Genomic DNA, 17627 nt, shown 5'->3' with positions numbered 1-17627 from the left:
TGTCGATGCTAAAGAGAATAAGGGAAAGTGTAAAACAGCGCGTCTTTTTCCTTCGTGATACAAAAATATTTAATTGTTTGTAATTAATTTCAATTTTTCATTTATATTTAAAATAAATAAGTAATTAGAAAATTTCTAAGAACAAATCTAAGATGACCGAAGAAGAAGTGGCAGCAGAGGCTTCTACCTCCGCGCCAAAAGATGATGTATATTTTCTGCAGTATATTGAAATGGAAAATTTCAAGTCGTATCGCGGACATGTAATTGTTGGACCACTTAAGAAGTTCACTGCAGTTATCGGACCTAATGGCTCAGGTAAAGTACTTCTGTAATATACCAAATGAATTTCACTAAAAATTAAATGTACATGCATATATAGGAAAATCGAATTTCATGGACGCAATCAGTTTTGTTATGGGTGAAAAGACTTCTAGTTTACGTGTGAAGCGCCTCAATGATCTAATTCATGGTTCATCGATTGGTAAGCCAGTTTCGCGGAGTTGCTACGTAACTGCTAAATTTCTCATCAACGATGAGAAGCAAATGGACTTCCAGCGTGCCGTTATTGGCGGATCATCTGAATATCGTATCAACGGAGAGGTACAGCGGTATTTTGTTCCTAAAACTGAGTCACTTTAAATAATGTTTTATAATTTTTTAAGAATGTGTCGAGCAGTGTTTATTTATGTACATTGGAGAAAATGGGTATAAATGTTAAAGCAAAAAACTTTTTGGTATTCCAAGGCGCTGTCGAAAATATTGCAATGAAAACACCAAAAGAACGTACAGCTTTATTTGAGGAGATTAGCGGGTAATTACTAATTTACCTTCGCAATATAATTAATATTGTTATTTTCTTGCGTATTGTAGATCTGGTTTGCTTAAGGAAGATTACAATCGTTTAAAACAAGAAATGAATTTGGCAGAAGAAGAAACACAATTTACATATCAAAAAAAGAAGGGTATGGCAGCTGAGCGCAAAGAAGCAAAACATGAAAAAATGGAAGCAGAACGTTATGCCAGATTAAAAAATGAATATGTGAGTTAATAGTTATCCATGTTTTTTAATATTTAAAACTTATTTGTTTTTTTTTTTGCAATGTCATTATTTAATTTTCAGAATGAGAAACAAGTGGAGTATCAACTATTTCGTCTGTTTCACGTTGAAAACGACATTAAAAAACTTAATCATGATTTGGAATCAAAACAACAGGACGTTAAAGCCGTTGAGCTGCGCAAAGAACAAGCCGATGAGGTTCTGCGAGAGAAGAAGAAAGATGCGGGCAAATTCTCACGTGATTTAGCCAAAATCGAGCAAGAGATACGTGAATTTGAAACGCAAATGAATAAAAAACGCCCGTTGTACATTAAAGCAAAGGAGAAGGTGGCACATTGTCAGAAAAAGTTAGCATCACTGCAGAAAACGCTTGAAACTGCGCGAGAGGCTGATAATGCACATCAACAAGACATTCGCAAATTGGAAAAACAGTTAGCGGATGTGGAAGCATTAAAAAAACGTTATGAGGATGATCTCGAAAATGAGTCTCAACGACGTGGCAAAAGCGTAACAATGGAGGAGGGCTTGGTGCAAGAGTACGATCGTCTCAAACAGCAAGCGGAAGCCACAGCTACACAATATCGTTCGCAATTAGATTCAGTGAATCGTGAACAAAAATCCGATCAAGATATGTTGGATGGTGAAGCCAATCGTAAGGCATCGGTGGAGGAGTCCTTAAAAAAGTTGACATTACAACGTGAAGAAGCAGTGAAACGACGAGACAAGCTAATGGATCATATAAAGTCATCACAGGCGGCATTAGAGGAACAAAATCGTATTAAAGATGAACTGCGACGTGATGTGGGTTGCTCCAAAGAAAAGATAGCTGAAAAGCAACGGGAACTAGAAAATGTGCGCGACCAGCTGGGCGATGCAAAGAGTGACAAGCACGAAGATGCGCATCGCAAAAAGAAGCAGCAAGTTGTTGAGTTGTTCAAGAAGCAAGTGCCGGGTGTGGTGAGTTAGTAGATAGACATGCAACACCCATAATACATTCTAGTTGTATAATTTTATATATGCTTTAGTATGATCGTATGATAAACATGTGTCAGCCAACACATAAACGCTACAATGTTGCGGTCACAAAGGTGTTGGGCAAATATATGGAAGCCATTATTGTTGATACCGAAAAGACCGCAAGACACTGCATTCAGGTGCGTTTGACTTAAATATTTTTTCTCCTTCGGATAGTAATTTCTTTTTGTGCATAGATATTAAAAGAGGAAATGCTGGAAGTGGAAACATTTCTACCGTTAGATTACTTGCAAGTGAAGCCTCTCAAAGAGCGTTTACGGTATATAATATATTTCATATTTTTTTTGTGCAACATTCTAATGTGCTTATCGTCTTTCTGTAGAAACATTACTGAACCGCGCAACGTCAAACTCGTTTTTGACGTACTCAAATTCGAACCACCTGAAATAGAGCGCGCTGTCCTTTTCGCTACGAATAATGCATTGGTGTGCGAGACACCCGAGGATGCTATGAAAGTGGCTTATGAAATTGATCGTACACGTTATGATGCGCTCGCCTTGGACGGTACCTTCTACCAGAAGTCTGGTATTCTGTCTGGTGGTAGTCACGATTTGGCGCGCAAAGCCAAACGTTGGGATGAGAAACATATGGCACAATTGAAAATGGAAAAAGACAAACTGAACGAGGAGTTAAAAGAGCTGGTAAAGAAATCGCGTAAACAAAGTGAACTGGCTACCGTAGAGTCGCAAATCAAGGTATGAAAATTATGAATTTTAAGTAACTAATATATATGTTTATATATATGTACATACATGTATATATGTATCAATTTAAAATAAAAGGGTTTGGAGAATCGTCTAAAGTACAGTATGGTGGATTTGGAATCATCGAAAAAGTCGATACAACAATTCGATAATCAACTCAAGATGGTGCAAAGTCAATTAGATGAATTTGGCGTAAGATTTTCCTAAACGTATCACATTAAAATTTCTCGCCAATAAAATTTCCGCATATTTCAGCCAAAAATTAGCGAGATTGAACGGCGTATGACGAAGCGCGAAGAACACATTCAAGAGATTAAAGAGAATATGAATAATGTTGAGGACAAGGTGTTCGCTTCGTTCTGCAAACGTTTGGGCGTGAAGAATATACGTCAGTATGAAGAGCGCGAACTTGTTATGCAGCAAGAGCGTGCGCGAAAACGCGCTGAATTCGAACAGCAAATCGATGCTATCAATACACAATTAGATTTTGAGAAGCAAAAGGACACCAAAAGTAAGTAGAGCCTCTATGCATACCACTGCAGTGCAGATTGAGTTCAAATTAACTAGCGCTAATTTTTCGAAATCGTTGCAGGGAATTTGGAACGTTGGGAGCGTGGTGTGCAGGATGAAGAAGATGCGTTGGAGGGCTTAAAAGCAGCGGAAAAACGCTATCTCAAGGAAATCGACGAGGATAAAGATAAAATGGAGAAGCTGAAGCAGGGAAAACAGGCCAAAAAGCAAGCAGCTGACGACATGGAAGAAGACATATCCAAAGCTAGGCGCGATGTTTCCAATTTGGCAAAGGAAATACACAATTTAGGCAGCCAGATTTCAGCGATCGAGGCAAAAATCGAAACGAAAAAGAACGAGCGTCACAACATATTGATGCAGGCGAAGGTTTGTGAAATGCTTAATTAAAATTTACGCCTAAATTGGGTTATACATTTGTGTAATTTTTTCTCTGCAGATGGATTGCATTGCTATACCGTTGCTCAAGGGTTCGCTAGACGACGCTGTGCGGCAAGGCGACTCTGAAACAAATACCACTTCCACTTCACTTATTTTAGAACGTGAAAATCAGTAAATATTCATACGATTAGTTCCAATTGTTTCACTATGAGACACCTATTTATTATATTTTTTTTTACATTTACAGAATCGAAGTCGATTACAGCAGTCTACCGCGTGAAATTTGCAAGCTGAAAGATGATTCCTCCTTCAAAAAAATGAACGACACACTGCAAAAGGATCTACAATCGAAATTGGATATACTTGAGCGCATACAAACACCGAATATGAAAGCCATGCAGAAGTTGTCACTCGTCACCAAAAAAATACAATCGACCAATGAGGAATTCGAAAATGCACGCCGCAAAGCGAAAAAGGCAAAATCCGCTTTCGAAAAGGTGAAGAATGAGCGTTCCGAGAAATTCATACAATGCTGCAATCACATATCCGATGCTATTGATGGTATTTACAAAAGTTTAGCACGCAATGAAGCGGCACAGGCATATCTCGGTCCGGATAATCCGGAAGAACCGTACTTGGATGGGATCAATTATAATTGTGTTGCGCCGGGTAAACGTTTCCAGCCGATGAGCAATTTGAGCGGTGGCGAAAAGACCATTGCTGCCTTAGCTTTGCTCTTCTCTATACACAGGTATTATGTTTTTGTTATAATTGTTTCATCTCTACAACGTATCTTTGATAGCTACCAACCCGCACCGTTCTTTGTGCTGGACGAAATCGATGCAGCGCTGGATAACACCAATATTGGCAAAGTGGCATCGTATATACGCGACCACACAAATAATTTACAGACAATTGTCATTTCGCTGAAGGAGGAATTCTATGGACACGCCGACGCCTTGGTGGGCATAACACCAGCGGTAGGCCTTTAAAGTAATATTTAAAATTTTCTTATTTATGCCTCCTTCGTTATTTAGGAGGGCGATTGTTTGATTTCTAACGTTTACCTGTTTGATTTGAGCGTCTTCGATGATAAGTAACGATTTCGAGTTTTTTTTTATTAACCAAATTAATTTACAGAAAACCATTATGCTTTACACATATTTCTTTTTCACCATATACATTTATATGTACTGTTAATAACCAAACGAACACATTCATAGGGAATAAAAGTAATAAGTAAAAAGTGCGAGAATTGTTTTAATTTACAAACTGAATATACGAGCGCGTTTCGAAGTGTACCTAACCTACAAAAGCAAAATAATAAATTGGGAAAAATTACGGTCTACTGCTTAACCCTGCTGTTAGGTTAAAAAAAACTTACGAATCTTAGGTTAGAGGAACATTTGGTCCATACTGCAGTTTTCATACAAAATAACAATTTAATCTTAGTCTTTATATTTAGTTTGGTTCAATACTTGCTAAATATTATTATTTTATTATTTACTCAACTCTGGTAAAATAAAAACTAGACGAGGGGTTCCCCCGTTTTGCATGTTACAAAGAAAAAAAAATGGACCAAATGGTCCTTAACCTAACAGCAGGGTTAAAATAGTCTCCTTTTAGATCGATACACTTGAACGAGTGTTACTTCGTCTCAGAACTACGTTGTTTGTTGTTGTAGCGGTAGAAAGCATTCATTCAGTAATTTTAAGGTATGCTGCCGAGTTGACGATACTTAGACGAATAAAAATTCGTGGCCGTTCCGGTTATAAAGACCCAACTGTCGTACAATGGAGGCCACTGTTGTAGCCATAATTCAAAATTCGACGAAATTTTTTTTTGTTGAGTATATTTTTCAAGTTTGGAAACAAAAAATCTAAGGCATACGTTAGATCGTAGTCTGATTCGATCAATTTAGGTGCGACTACGGGAGTGTTAGTTGCCGGATTGTTGTCGTGGGGAAGAACGCTTTTTCTTCACCAAACAGGGTCGTTATTTTTTTCAACTTAGCGATGAATCCGACCATTAATTTGGCATAGTATAAGAGTATAGCCCTGCGATCATTTTGTTATTTTCCAAGTAGTTCCAGAATGTAAATTGTCCAATACTCATCACTTTTTCGGTCGGTAGCATAGTCTACGTCTTCTTCGGAGCAGATTTGCCATGTAAAGTCCAGTGTTTCGACTGTTCCTTGACCTCAAAAATTCTTCGGATCAGCGTTTACTAAAATACGGTCTTACGATTACGTATGCTGACCGTAGTGAGCACATGTAACATTTATTGCACCTAAAGCTTACTCATGCCCAATATTTCATGTAGTTTATTTCTCACGTGCTCTTTTCAGTTACTCTCAGCTATTTCGCACATGGTCTATCATTACCCGATTCTGCCGAACGCTGTTATTGCTTGTTTTTTGCTCATACTTACAGGAAGTTACGCGCTTTTTAGTATAATTCGTACTTTTGCTGTAATAATATATTTTTTTTTTTGTAAAAAGTCACAACCAAAAAAGTTAAAAAGAAAGAAACACACGTGAAAAATTTGTTTTAACTGCTTTTATTTTTTGCAACTTTAATAACTTTTTATTAAATTTTTATACAACTCGTTTTCCTTCGTTCTTTATTTAATATTTTTTTCGGGTGTGTGGGGAAATATTCTCAATAAATTACATACAATATTTTTTGTATTTGTTTAATGTTGTTTGAGTATGTTTACTGGTATGTATTTTTCTATATGTTTTAGTTTAGTATAACTACCGTTAGATAGTTAACGCCATACTATTATTGGGTTGGAATTTGAATAACACACTTACAGTGTTCACGTTCATCATTAAACACACACAAAGGTTGTTGTTGGTACAAACTTTTTGGATTTTCCAAAAATAAAAAAAAGGAAATTCAGCGAGAATAAGGTGAAAGTCAGTTATTAAATAAAAACAATTGCAGCGATTTTATAAATCGCCCTGATGACAGTAAGCGCTCAAGTAATAAAGAAATCATAATACTAATGCAACATTGTGTGGCAATAACAATTTCCTGTTTGCGAGCATTGAATGATTTGTTGATATTTATGTTTTTTCTGGCTTGTGTTTGTTGTTAAAATTGAGGTTCCAGCGTTTTTATTACTAAATGTAAATAAAAGTAGAAACGCTGGCAATTCTTCAATTGTTGTGTTAAAGCACTATTTCTCGTTCGCATATTTTTAAGAACCTGCTTAAAGTGGCTATTTTCGAAAAACATAAATAATTTCTACGTTCTTGCCAATGTATAAAACGTTATATAAGCATGTCTGTTTCGGGCTGCAGCTATTGCTGCGGGTGGTGGTGCTTAATTTCGTTATATTCTAGGCGTTTGTAATTTTAGCATTATTAATATCGTATAAATAGTTGTTATTGTTATAGTTGTTGTTGTTATGGTAGATATTGCTCTTGGTATCCATACTGTTGCCGCTTCTGTTATCGCCGTTGCTCTGCCCATTGTTGTTGTTGCTGTTATTAATGTTACCATTGCTGTTTACATGGCGCTCAGTGTCTTCTACAATTGTTTTTATTTTTGTTGCGTTGAACGTGTTTACTGAATTTCAGCTCTTCAGAGGCCCTTTATTACTGCAAAGGAGAAAAAAGAAAACAAATTTAGTAAAATTATGTGTAAAATAAATAATAATAGAAATATTGGGTAGTCGATAAAGTATTTTCGTATTTTGCCAATAGATGTCGTTGCAGTCATACTATATATCTCCAGTGCTCCCGACACATTGTGTCATACCATATAGTGTTGGAAAGGTGAGATTCAATCTTCATTTAATCAAAAAAAAAAATAAATTCGGGAAAGTTGAAAAGCAGTTACAGCTGTTCAAAAATGAGTGAAAATAAGGATTTCTTATGTGAAAGATTGTAATAAGCTAAAATTAAATGAGGGTATATGAACCGATTTTTCTCTTTTTCTCATGTTTATCTCCTCCATATGATTCGAAGTACGTGATCTAAAGAAAACTGCTCAGGGAAAATCATTTTTTAATTTCATTACATAAGTACAAGTATTTGAGTGGCACAATGCATTCAATAAAGTTCGTTAAACTATCCAAAACTCTTTGGTTAACGTTTTGGATATGACGTGCATCGCGGCTTAACTCTTTCTTGGAGATCTGAATTTTTTGTAAAGTCGAGTAAAGGGCGCAAAAGGGATGCTAGAGAACACAGCTGAGCATCATTTCTGGTGACTAGACGTGGTTTTATAAATATACCGTCAAACTGTCCAACAATCAAGCAAACGGCGCTTAAAAATGAGCCGCAAAAGGGATGCTAGAGAACACAGCTGAGTATCAGTAGAATTGGATTAAGCGTTGGTATGTTCATTGGCTCAGAAGCCTATTTTGAAGGCGATAATAAAGATCTTTAATAAATTTAGTTGATCTACAGTAAAGAGTCAACCCGAGAGTCGGATATGACAACAAACTCCGTTCCTACGATAGTTGAGTCCACGTAAGCGGGACTGACTCGGATTTTTTTCGGCCACGGAGGCATATTTTGTATTGTTGCCTTAACAACAACAACAACAACAACAACAATAACTATGCATGCAACTTTTGAAGGCTCATATATTTTGTCAAAAAAGTCTTGCGGTAATTTCGCTAGTTGGCGCTGAAAGCTTGTAGTTCTAGTTTTAATCGTCGCATCGGGTCAAGCTATACCTTTTTGGAAAGCTCATTTCACGCGCTAACACGTGTTTGATTGATTGTTGTTTCTTTTAAGTCGTTCGTGAGTTATAGCGTCGCAAACATGGAGCAAAATAAAGAGAAAATACGGCATATTTTACAGTACTACTACGATAAAGGCAAAAATGCATCTCAAGCCGCCAATAAAATTTGTGCAGTTTATGGGCCCGATACAGTTTCCATTTCCACCGCACAACGATGGTTTCAACGTTTTCGTTCTGGTGTAGAGGTGGTCGAAGATGCGCCACGCTCCGGAAGGCCTGTCGTCGAAAATTGCGATAAAATCGCTGAATTGGTCGAAAGAGACCGGCATAGTAGTAGCCGTAGCATCGGTCAAGAGCTGGGCTTGAGTCATCAAAAATTTATTTCAATTTCAATAAAAAAAAAATTCAATAAATATACCGCAAGACTTTTTTGACAACCCAATATTTATTAGTGGTTTATTTTTACATGTGTATCCATAACATACTGTAACGGATTCCACGTTAAATCGTCTACCTCTTTCGTCTCTCCCAATTTAATGGCTATACTTCTCAACTTCTTACTTGCTCTTTACACGACAGCACTCTAACTAGAACTGTGCCTGCTGCACAATCAGGCAGCTCTTATATAGTAGATCATTAACCAAACTTCGCCACTCGAACATTCGGGCAACTACGAATTTCGCTATCTTGTTAATTCCGCCAATTTATCGTCAATTTGATTTTTTCTCGCGTCCGTGGATCGTCAAATGTAAAAATGTTAAATCGGCATCTCAAACAGTTTTTAGCTTTAGCCGCTAATTTTAATTAGCTTTTTTAGTTTATCAGTAAAAGCGTTTTTTCGAAACAGTATTTTTCGATTTCGTTTCAGTCACTAGACGGAGGTCGAAAACGACCAAATTTTGGGAAAAAAATCAAGTTTTTTAAATATCATCTTTTTAAAATGCTATTTTGTGAATTTTTGAGTCTCAACCGTCGATCACTGTGAATTACTGCAGCTGGAGGGCTTTTTAACGCTTAACGATCGCGTGTAAGTCGAAAGATATTTAACTTTACTCTTAAAGAATTTAACTGTGTATTCTTAAAATATGAATAAATAGATTGTGATAAAAATGATATTGTAATTTCAATTACCCCGGTATATGATGCTTCAAAAATACTTATTTTTCTAAGTTGGTAGGACTGTCCTTAATTACTATGCTAAATATAAGCGCGATCTGTGATACAGTATATTTACAGCAGCTGCTTAAGTCGTTAAAACTTAGTAGTGCATTGCGATTTTTTCAATGGTTAAAAATAACAAACAAAAAATTTGTCTCAAGTTTTGTATTTCTAACGAAATTTTGTGTGCGGAATCGTTCAGAATATTGCAAAAAGTTTAAGGTTATTCAGTTTTATCTAAAACACAAGCCTACGAGTGGTACAAAGCCTGCAAAGACGATTTGAGTGGATACCTTAAGTATGAAACGCGATTTTGCTCGATTAGTCCCGATAAAGCTTAACTTTTTTTTTTTCAAAAAGACCTTCATAGAGAGCTATATAACTGCCGATGAGATATGAGCTTATGAGTTTCACAAGCCAACAATCAACGGAATGGAGGGAAAAACTGGCCGAAATAAAAAAAAAACCCAGCCAAAGCCGCTCAAAAATCAAATTGATGCTAATTTTTTCCGATATTCGTAGTTTGGTGTATCATGAATTTGTTCCGGAGGAACACTCGGTCAATAAATAGTTCTATTTGGCGTTTACGTGAGAAAATCCGTCGAAAGGTGGCGGAATTGTAGAAGACCAATTCATGAATTTTACACGATGATAATGCACCATCTGATCGAGCCACGATTGTGATCGGATTTAAAGCCAAAAACGCAATGAATATCATAGATCAACCAGCGTATTCACCAGATTTGGCTCCGTGTGGGCTTTTCTTATTCCTAAACTGAAATTGTCGCTCGTGGAACCCGTATTCAGTCGATCGAAGTTATAAAGCAAAATTTGGTGAAGAAGCTGAAAGTTATGCCAAAAAGTGCTTATCAAAACTGTTTCGAGGACTGGAAAGATCGTTAGCTTAAGTGAATTACATCTGTTGAGGATTCTTTGTATAGTTAAATATTTTGTCTTTTTTTACAATTTCCGGGTTCTTTTTTGTCATAAAAAATACTGTATTTTTAGGCTGTCACACAACCATATATGTATATATATATTTTTTTTAATTGAAGGCGTTCTGAAGTGAGAGAATTAATGTAATCTGGTGTTAAATCAGAACGTATCATTAACTTGTTGGCATTTGCTCGGCTGTTTTACTGCTCAGTTAGATTTTAGGAACTTTTGAGGTCTATTAAGTTCGGTTCTTTTCGTACCTATTCCACTCTTACACCGTTTAGCTGACATTTGCGATTTTCACTTTTATGAAATTTTAAGTTTTTAGAATAATTTGCAATCAATACTCACATTGCTACATATTTAAGGCTATCACAGTGTATCTTATACTCCATTGCCGTTGTTAGAGGTATGTTTAATATCCTACGTAGCGTGTCACGGATACGTGTCGTGCTCGTGTGATCAGTGGCAGTGCGATTCCAAATTGATAAGCTATCCTCCTAACAATGGGAAATCAAGAAAGTAATTTTAGTTGAAAAACTTGATGCAGAAATAATTATTTTTAGTATAAAATATAATATAATTAATATATTGTCTAGCAGATATGCAGTTGTGCCAAGGGCTGGAAAACAAAGTAACAGCTATACTCACAAGGTAGCCAAATTTAGATGAAATAAAACATTTTTTTTGCATTTATTTAATAGATTGCTATTTTCAATCAATCAATATTTAAATCATTTATCCAATCAATTACGCCAAAAAATACTTGTAACAAATAATGAATACTATATATTAATTAATTTAATTATATTTGTTTGTCTATTTTCGTTTATCTTAATATAAACATTTGTTGTTATGCTTTTTTTGGATTTTATGATTTTAGTTTTTTAATTTTTCAATTTTATTCTATAATTGTTTTATGCTTTTACTTCAAATATTCAAGTATGTACGCTAACACTTAATATTTAATTGAAAAAACAATTAACTAAATTTACTAAAAGGAGAAAATCTTTTTATATAATAGTCATATTTTTTTGTTATTGAAATGTATGTATATATATTTTTTTGCTTTTTTATAATTGTTGTATATTTAATAATATATTTTTAATTCCATAATTGTATTTTGTAATTTTTTTGTTATGAAATTTTTTTGCGTTTTTGTTTTTTTTTAATAATTAAACCGTTTAACAATAATGAGTATTTTTCCACCAAAAAATTTGTTATATATTTTTATATTATTATATATTAACACTTTCGCTGTTGCGCGCATGCGCGACTTGTGTTTGCCGGCGGGTTGTTGCCAGCGCTGCTCCTTGCGCATAATTGTATCTTCTTTTACATTTTTTTGTTTCGTAGATTTTTGCTTTTGTCTATATTTTTACACAATTCGTTAAGCTTTCGTATACGCCATTGTATATTTAGCAATTTTCATTACACATTTTCTTGGGTACTATCAAATTTGCATATAAACATACCATGTGTATATGTATGTGTGTGTGTATTGTTTGCGTTTTTCTATATTTTTGCATTTGGTGATTGTTTTCATTCCTTCTAAATTTTTCAATTTGTTCACTTTAGATTTTATATTTAAATATTTTTAATTTTATTGTTGTTGTTTAATTGCTAACTGTTTAAGATTTTATTAGTAATATAGTTTGCGTATGTGTATATGTGCGTGTGTTTTTTTTCGTGTTTGCTTTATAGTGAATCAGAATGTTGTAAGTGAAACTGTTAGGCGCCTAGGTGTAGGCAATGCTACAGTACTGTGTATGTACTGCTTCTTCATTTGCTTCGCAACATATGAAGTCAATACACTTCAATCGATTTTGTTGAATATGTCAAAACTTGCGCCTAAAACTATGCTTCAATATAGCACAAAATTTGTTAATCCAACATACTTTTAGGTGCTATATTTTTTGATTTTTTCTTCGACCCATTGTAAAGAACTCTAATATTAGCATCCAAAACTATGCTATAATCCTTATTGCAATTCTAGCTTAATTTTGGGCACCATCTTTTTTTTGCTTCATTTTAGAGTATTCAAATATTCGCGCCTAAAATCATGCTTCAACCCATTTTACCCTTTCGACTCATTTTAAAGAAATCGAATGTTGACACCCAAAACTATGCTTGAATATAATGCATAAATTGCCTATCTAGCATAATTTTGGGAGCCATTTTTTATGTCTCATTTTAGAGGGTCAAAATATTTGCATATAAAATCATGCTTCAATATAACTAATAATAATTCGTATCTAGCATAATTTTAGCTGCTATATTTTCTTATATTTTTGCTTTTGCTTTGCTTCGTTCCATTTTAAAGTATTTCAATGTGTGCGCCTAAAAGTATGCTTTAATACATTTGCTACATATGCTTTAATACATTTGACAGCATACTGTTAGGCGCTGTTCTTATACTATTTTAGCTGCATATGTTTAGTTTTGAAAGCGAATTTTCAAAATATGTTCTATTGCTTATATGTGGGTAAGCTGCTTTGCAGTTTTCTTTTCAATCTTGAGATTTTCTTAAATACAATTGATTTTTCAAATATTATTTTTTTTTTAATATAATATTACGCTTGCTAAAAATATGTAATTTATCGGTTCCTCGACCCAGTGTCGTGTGCGTGTGTGGGTTGGCTAACGGCTTATTTACTGTTGAAGCTACTTGCCTGCTCTCTTTCAAATGCTGACATACACTTTAATTTCAAAATAACTTTGTATACTAAACATCGTTTCAAAATCCGAAACAATTTTTTGACTTCAGATTTCTCATTTCTGTCCGTCAAACTAAGCACTTTTCATTTGCATCTCTTTGGCATGCCTATAAACAAATGTATATAAGTACAAACGTATGTACTTACTTACTTTTTATTTATACATATTAATTTGTTTATGCAATTTTGTTGCTGTATTTGTCAAACTTGAACTCACGTTGTATGAGTGCCTCCTAAATATTATATATATATACATATGTAGATGTTTGTTTATGCATATATACTTTTTATATTAATTGTGTGCTAATTTATTTATTTTGTTATTGCTTTTTGTATATTAAAGTTTATCGTTTTCCACATTCCTTTAATTGATTAATTTTGCCAATATTTTAATTCTTTGCAAAAGTTCCCTAACCATTGTTGGTTCATATACATATATGTAAATACATTGCTGTGCCATTTGTTTGGTCTATTGCATACTTTTCTTATATCTTCATTGCTTGCTTAATTTTTCATTGTTTTATTCGACGCTTTGATGATATTTTCGCTCTTTAACCAGCAGTTGCTATCATTCCACTATGCGTTTGATATGTAGTGGTTGTTGCATTTAAGCTAAGCGGTATTTTCCAACACTCAATATTCTCTCAGAATTCAGAGAAGCCGTTTAAAAATTGAGCAGCTGCTCAAAAACAAGGTTGTTAAAAGAGAAGTAACAATTTAAGAAAAAACCAATGAGCTAATTTTATTGGACTGTTGAGGAATTTATGGTATAATCTGCAAAATGTAAGGAATATGAATAATATAATATTGAAAAACTGTAAGAAATATCAATAATAAAATATTGAAGTTGGCCAACGAATGCTTTTTATGTTGTATTTTGCATTTTTAGTTTTTGAAATATTCTTTTATTCCCCTTAGACATTTTCATATTTCCAATAATGTCTAACGTCATCATATTACAATTTCTTTTAATGCAACTTATGTTTGGATTTTTTTATTTGTATACATAAATATTAATTTTCCTTTGCTCTAGCTTTGTCTTCAATATTTCAAATACCATTAATTTTGGTAAATGCCATGCCTATTATCCTAATTATATTTGAAATATTTTTGCTTTTGTTATGAATAATTTAAATGTTATTAATTGAACTTGCGAGCTTCTTAAAATTGTATCAATATTAACTTATATATGTATGTATAATTCAATGTTTTCAATTTTATGCGAAACATAAAAAATAGTACTTTCTGTTTAAGCTTAATGTTTAATCATTTTTAAATTTAATCGGCGTTTTACTGATTTTAACACTTTATTGGTAGATTCGCATAATAATATGTTATACTACAGAAAATTTGTATTTTGTGTGATTGTGTTTGTTGTATGCTAAGTTTTATCGAAAGCAACGAATAACTGATGCATTAGGAAGTAATGAGTAAGAAATATATAAGTAAGACAGAGTAAAGTTTAGAAACATAAATTTTGTACATGGATATCAAAGAACCGCAACACATATTTTGTTTTTGTTTTCCGTGACGGCAGAATGTCTCTCAAAGTATATCGTTGCTTTCTCAAGCTAGATTGTTGTATTATTATTTTTTAGTTTGAAGTGATAAACTTTATTTTACAAGCAACCGCCGACCTTGGCGGTTTATAACTTTTATGGTTAAGATCGGGTCACAAACACGACTTTATTGGCCTTTTTGGTTTTTAGCATTATGGATTACTCACAAACACCATGCTTACGAGGCACCGTTTTTGGTGTTTACGAAGATACAACTCTGCTTTGCTACCAGATACGAAGGAATTTTTAAAAAGAATGGTGACACGGTTAACTAAGAGAGAGTTCAGAGTATAATTGCTCGATTTCAGTCATAATTGAAACAGTAAAATTGTATTGGGAGAATTTTAAGGCAATTCAAAAGAGTCTAAGTGAGAGAGAGAGACGACTATAACCCGCTTTAAACAATATAATTAAAATAAAAGATTAAAATGAAATTAAATTTGTTCTTAAAATGTAAATTTAAGTCTAACAAAACCTGCTTACAAATTAAAATAAAGTCGAATAGATTCTAGACCATTTTATGTAGTAGTAAAAAAAGTTCCTTGGGTATATTTGTGAACGATGTAGGAAAAATCTGCGCTCTTGGGCGGCGGGTGGTGAAATATTTTTTATTTTTAATATACCAATATTATGAAAGGAATATCTAAAGAAAATTTCCGTTACTTTTGCTTGACCATTAAAATAATCAATATCGTGAAAACATGATGCGTTAGATATTTTGTTTTATCTAACTAACGACTTTAATAAGTTGCGTGTGGTGTGCAGGTGTGTGTGTTGTGTTTTTACGCGAAAATCTAAAGTAACACCTATCGAACACATTTATGTTTTTTCATCACTTTGTTTTGTCATAAATTATACAATTTATTTTAGTACTATACTTATACATACATATATAATTCGTAAATGTTTATAATACATAATTTTCTGAAAATAGTTTAATTTTTAAGTGTTTTTTTTTATATTACACCTAAATATATATAATTATTTAAAAGTTGTACAGTTTTAAGCTTAAAGATTTATATAAAATAACGATTTATGACTACATTACATAAATACATATATGTGTAGCGGTAGTTATTTGGATTGCAGGCAGGAAAATATACGGTCTTTTTTACATTTGATTCTTAGGTTTATATTCATAAATATACATATGTATGTATGTATTTTAAAGTGGCAACTGCAGTAAATTGTTTTTTTTCCTATTATACAACAGTTGTAATTTTGGTTTTGAACGTTAGCTTATTATTATTTGCTTATATTTTTTATGTACTTGAAGTTCAATTGGTGTTTTCCTAAGCATCACTTGCATCTGCATCTTCGTAAGAACAAACAGAAAACAAGTAATATGAACTTAAGTTGAGGAATTAAAAAATAATACAAAAAAGTATAATAAAAAAAATAAATTTTCAACAAAAGTATTAGTTTTGAGTTTTCTTCAGTTGTAAAATTCATAGAAAAAACCAAAAAAGAAAAAATAATCAAACTTCAACCGTTAATATCCTGCAAACTATTATGTTTACAAAAAAATCTTCAGAGACCATTTTGCAGAGCAATAAATTTTTTACAAAAAAAATCTTCAGAGACCATTTTGTAGAGTAATAAATTTTTTACAAACAGACGAAAAAAAAAAATATTTTTTTGACTCACACTAATATTCATACTAGTTTGATCTGGAGAAAAAACAATTATGTTTTATAATAAAAATATATAAATTAAATATGTAAATAAACCTAATTTTAAAATAATCTTTTTAATCAATGTAAAATTAGAAAGAGCTTTTTCCCGAAATATTTAACAGAGAAACTTTCTACTGAACATTTTTTTCAACATGAATAATGATTTTTTTAAGTTAAATAATATATACACATATATATATATATTTAAATAATAAACCAAATAATTTTCACATATACATATATGAAAATTTTTTTCAATAAAAATAATAACTTTTTTCGGTTAAATAAAAACAAATATCTATATATAATAAATAAGTCAAATAATTTTCATTGTTCAATATTTCACTATATTTTTTATAAGAGCTTGTGAATTTATGTTATATTTTTATATATAATTATAATGGCGTATGTTTATTTAATATTATATGTAAATACGTAAATATTTAAACATTTTTGTATAATTTATTTATACAATTTCGAAAAAAATCTACTTATGCAGATTAATGTTAATTTTTGGTACTTTTTTAAACTTTATTTTTTTGTTTGTAAATTTTTTATTTGAAGTATTCTTTTTATACATAAGTATATTTTTTTATTTTTTTCACTTTTTTAATTGAATTATTTATTTTATATGTATATATATATATATATCCTTTTTTATTTATGTGAAATATTTATCTTATATGTATGTATAAATTTAAATATTTAACAAGATTTTTCTAATTTCAATAATAGTTTTTATTTTGTTTTATTTTATACACTATTTTCTAGTTTTTAATTATATGTGGTTGCTGTTATTTTTATTTATATTAATATTTATTTAAATTAACATCACAATACAATAATATTTATTATAAATAGTTTTATTTATTTTTCAAATTTTATTTTTTATTTATTTTATTCTGAATTTTTTACTAAACTTTTTATTAGATTTTAACAAGTGTGTTAATATTTGTGATTTTGCATTTTAGTTATACTTTCTATATATATTTATTTTCATTTTTTGCCACTCTGTTTTTTGTAATTCCTTGCCATTGTAGTGATTTTATCTCACTGTACGCATGTGATTGATTTTTCGGTTCCTAGAATGCTTAAAACCCATTTTCGGTTGTGTGATGTCAAAGCCCAGTACTCACAATAATTGAATTTTAATTTTGTTCGAAAACATATACATAT

The 17627-nt window shown here is 32.3% G+C and overlaps 2 protein-coding genes across 2 annotated transcripts in view; one reads left to right on the top strand and one right to left on the bottom strand.

The window, feature by feature from the left end:
* The first annotated feature begins 10 nt into the window (after positions 1-10).
* LOC105231912 (structural maintenance of chromosomes protein 1A) lies at positions 11-4954 on the top strand. Its single transcript, XM_011213428.4, has 15 exons — positions 11-315; positions 380-600; positions 663-811; positions 871-1039; positions 1121-2014; positions 2083-2211; positions 2269-2351; positions 2415-2787; positions 2875-2988; positions 3052-3307; positions 3389-3693; positions 3764-3876; positions 3953-4456; positions 4508-4685; positions 4743-4954. The coding sequence occupies exons 1-15, from the start codon at positions 153-155 to the stop codon at positions 4803-4805; spliced, it is 3714 nt and encodes a 1237-aa protein (XP_011211730.2). The 5' UTR covers positions 11-152; the 3' UTR covers positions 4806-4954.
* Positions 4955-6248: 1294 nt separating this feature from the next.
* Positions 6249-17627, bottom strand: part of LOC105231914 (eukaryotic translation initiation factor 4E type 2) — a 145239-nt gene continuing 133860 nt past the window's right edge. Inside the window, exons 3-4 of the mRNA XM_011213431.4 lie at positions 10851-10999; positions 6249-7312 (exon numbers count right to left, since the gene is read on the bottom strand). Coding sequence (XP_011211733.1) covers positions 7288-7312; positions 10851-10999 — 174 coding nt within the window. The 3' untranslated portion in view covers positions 6249-7287. The remainder of the gene's footprint in view (positions 7313-10850; positions 11000-17627) is intronic.

This window comes from Bactrocera dorsalis, chromosome 2 (genome assembly GCF_023373825.1).
Source record: "Bactrocera dorsalis isolate Fly_Bdor chromosome 2, ASM2337382v1, whole genome shotgun sequence".
NCBI lineage: Eukaryota > Metazoa > Arthropoda > Insecta > Diptera > Tephritidae > Bactrocera > Bactrocera dorsalis.
The sequence above is the reverse complement of the archived record's forward strand: the minus strand, read 5'-3'. Positions and strand labels throughout refer to the sequence as shown.

Excerpts from the sequence above, each read along its gene's own strand:
- LOC105231912 (XM_011213428.4), top strand. The coding sequence starts at position 153 with ATGACCGAAGAAGAAGTGGCAGCAGAGGCTTCTACCTCCGCGCCAAAA. Across the intron at positions 2,212-2,268 it reads CCGCAAGACACTGCATTCAG|ATATTAAAAGAGGAAATGCT; the intron begins GTGCGTTTGACT and ends TTTTGTGCATAG. Across the intron at positions 2,788-2,874 it reads CCGTAGAGTCGCAAATCAAG|GGTTTGGAGAATCGTCTAAA; the intron begins GTATGAAAATTA and ends TTAAAATAAAAG.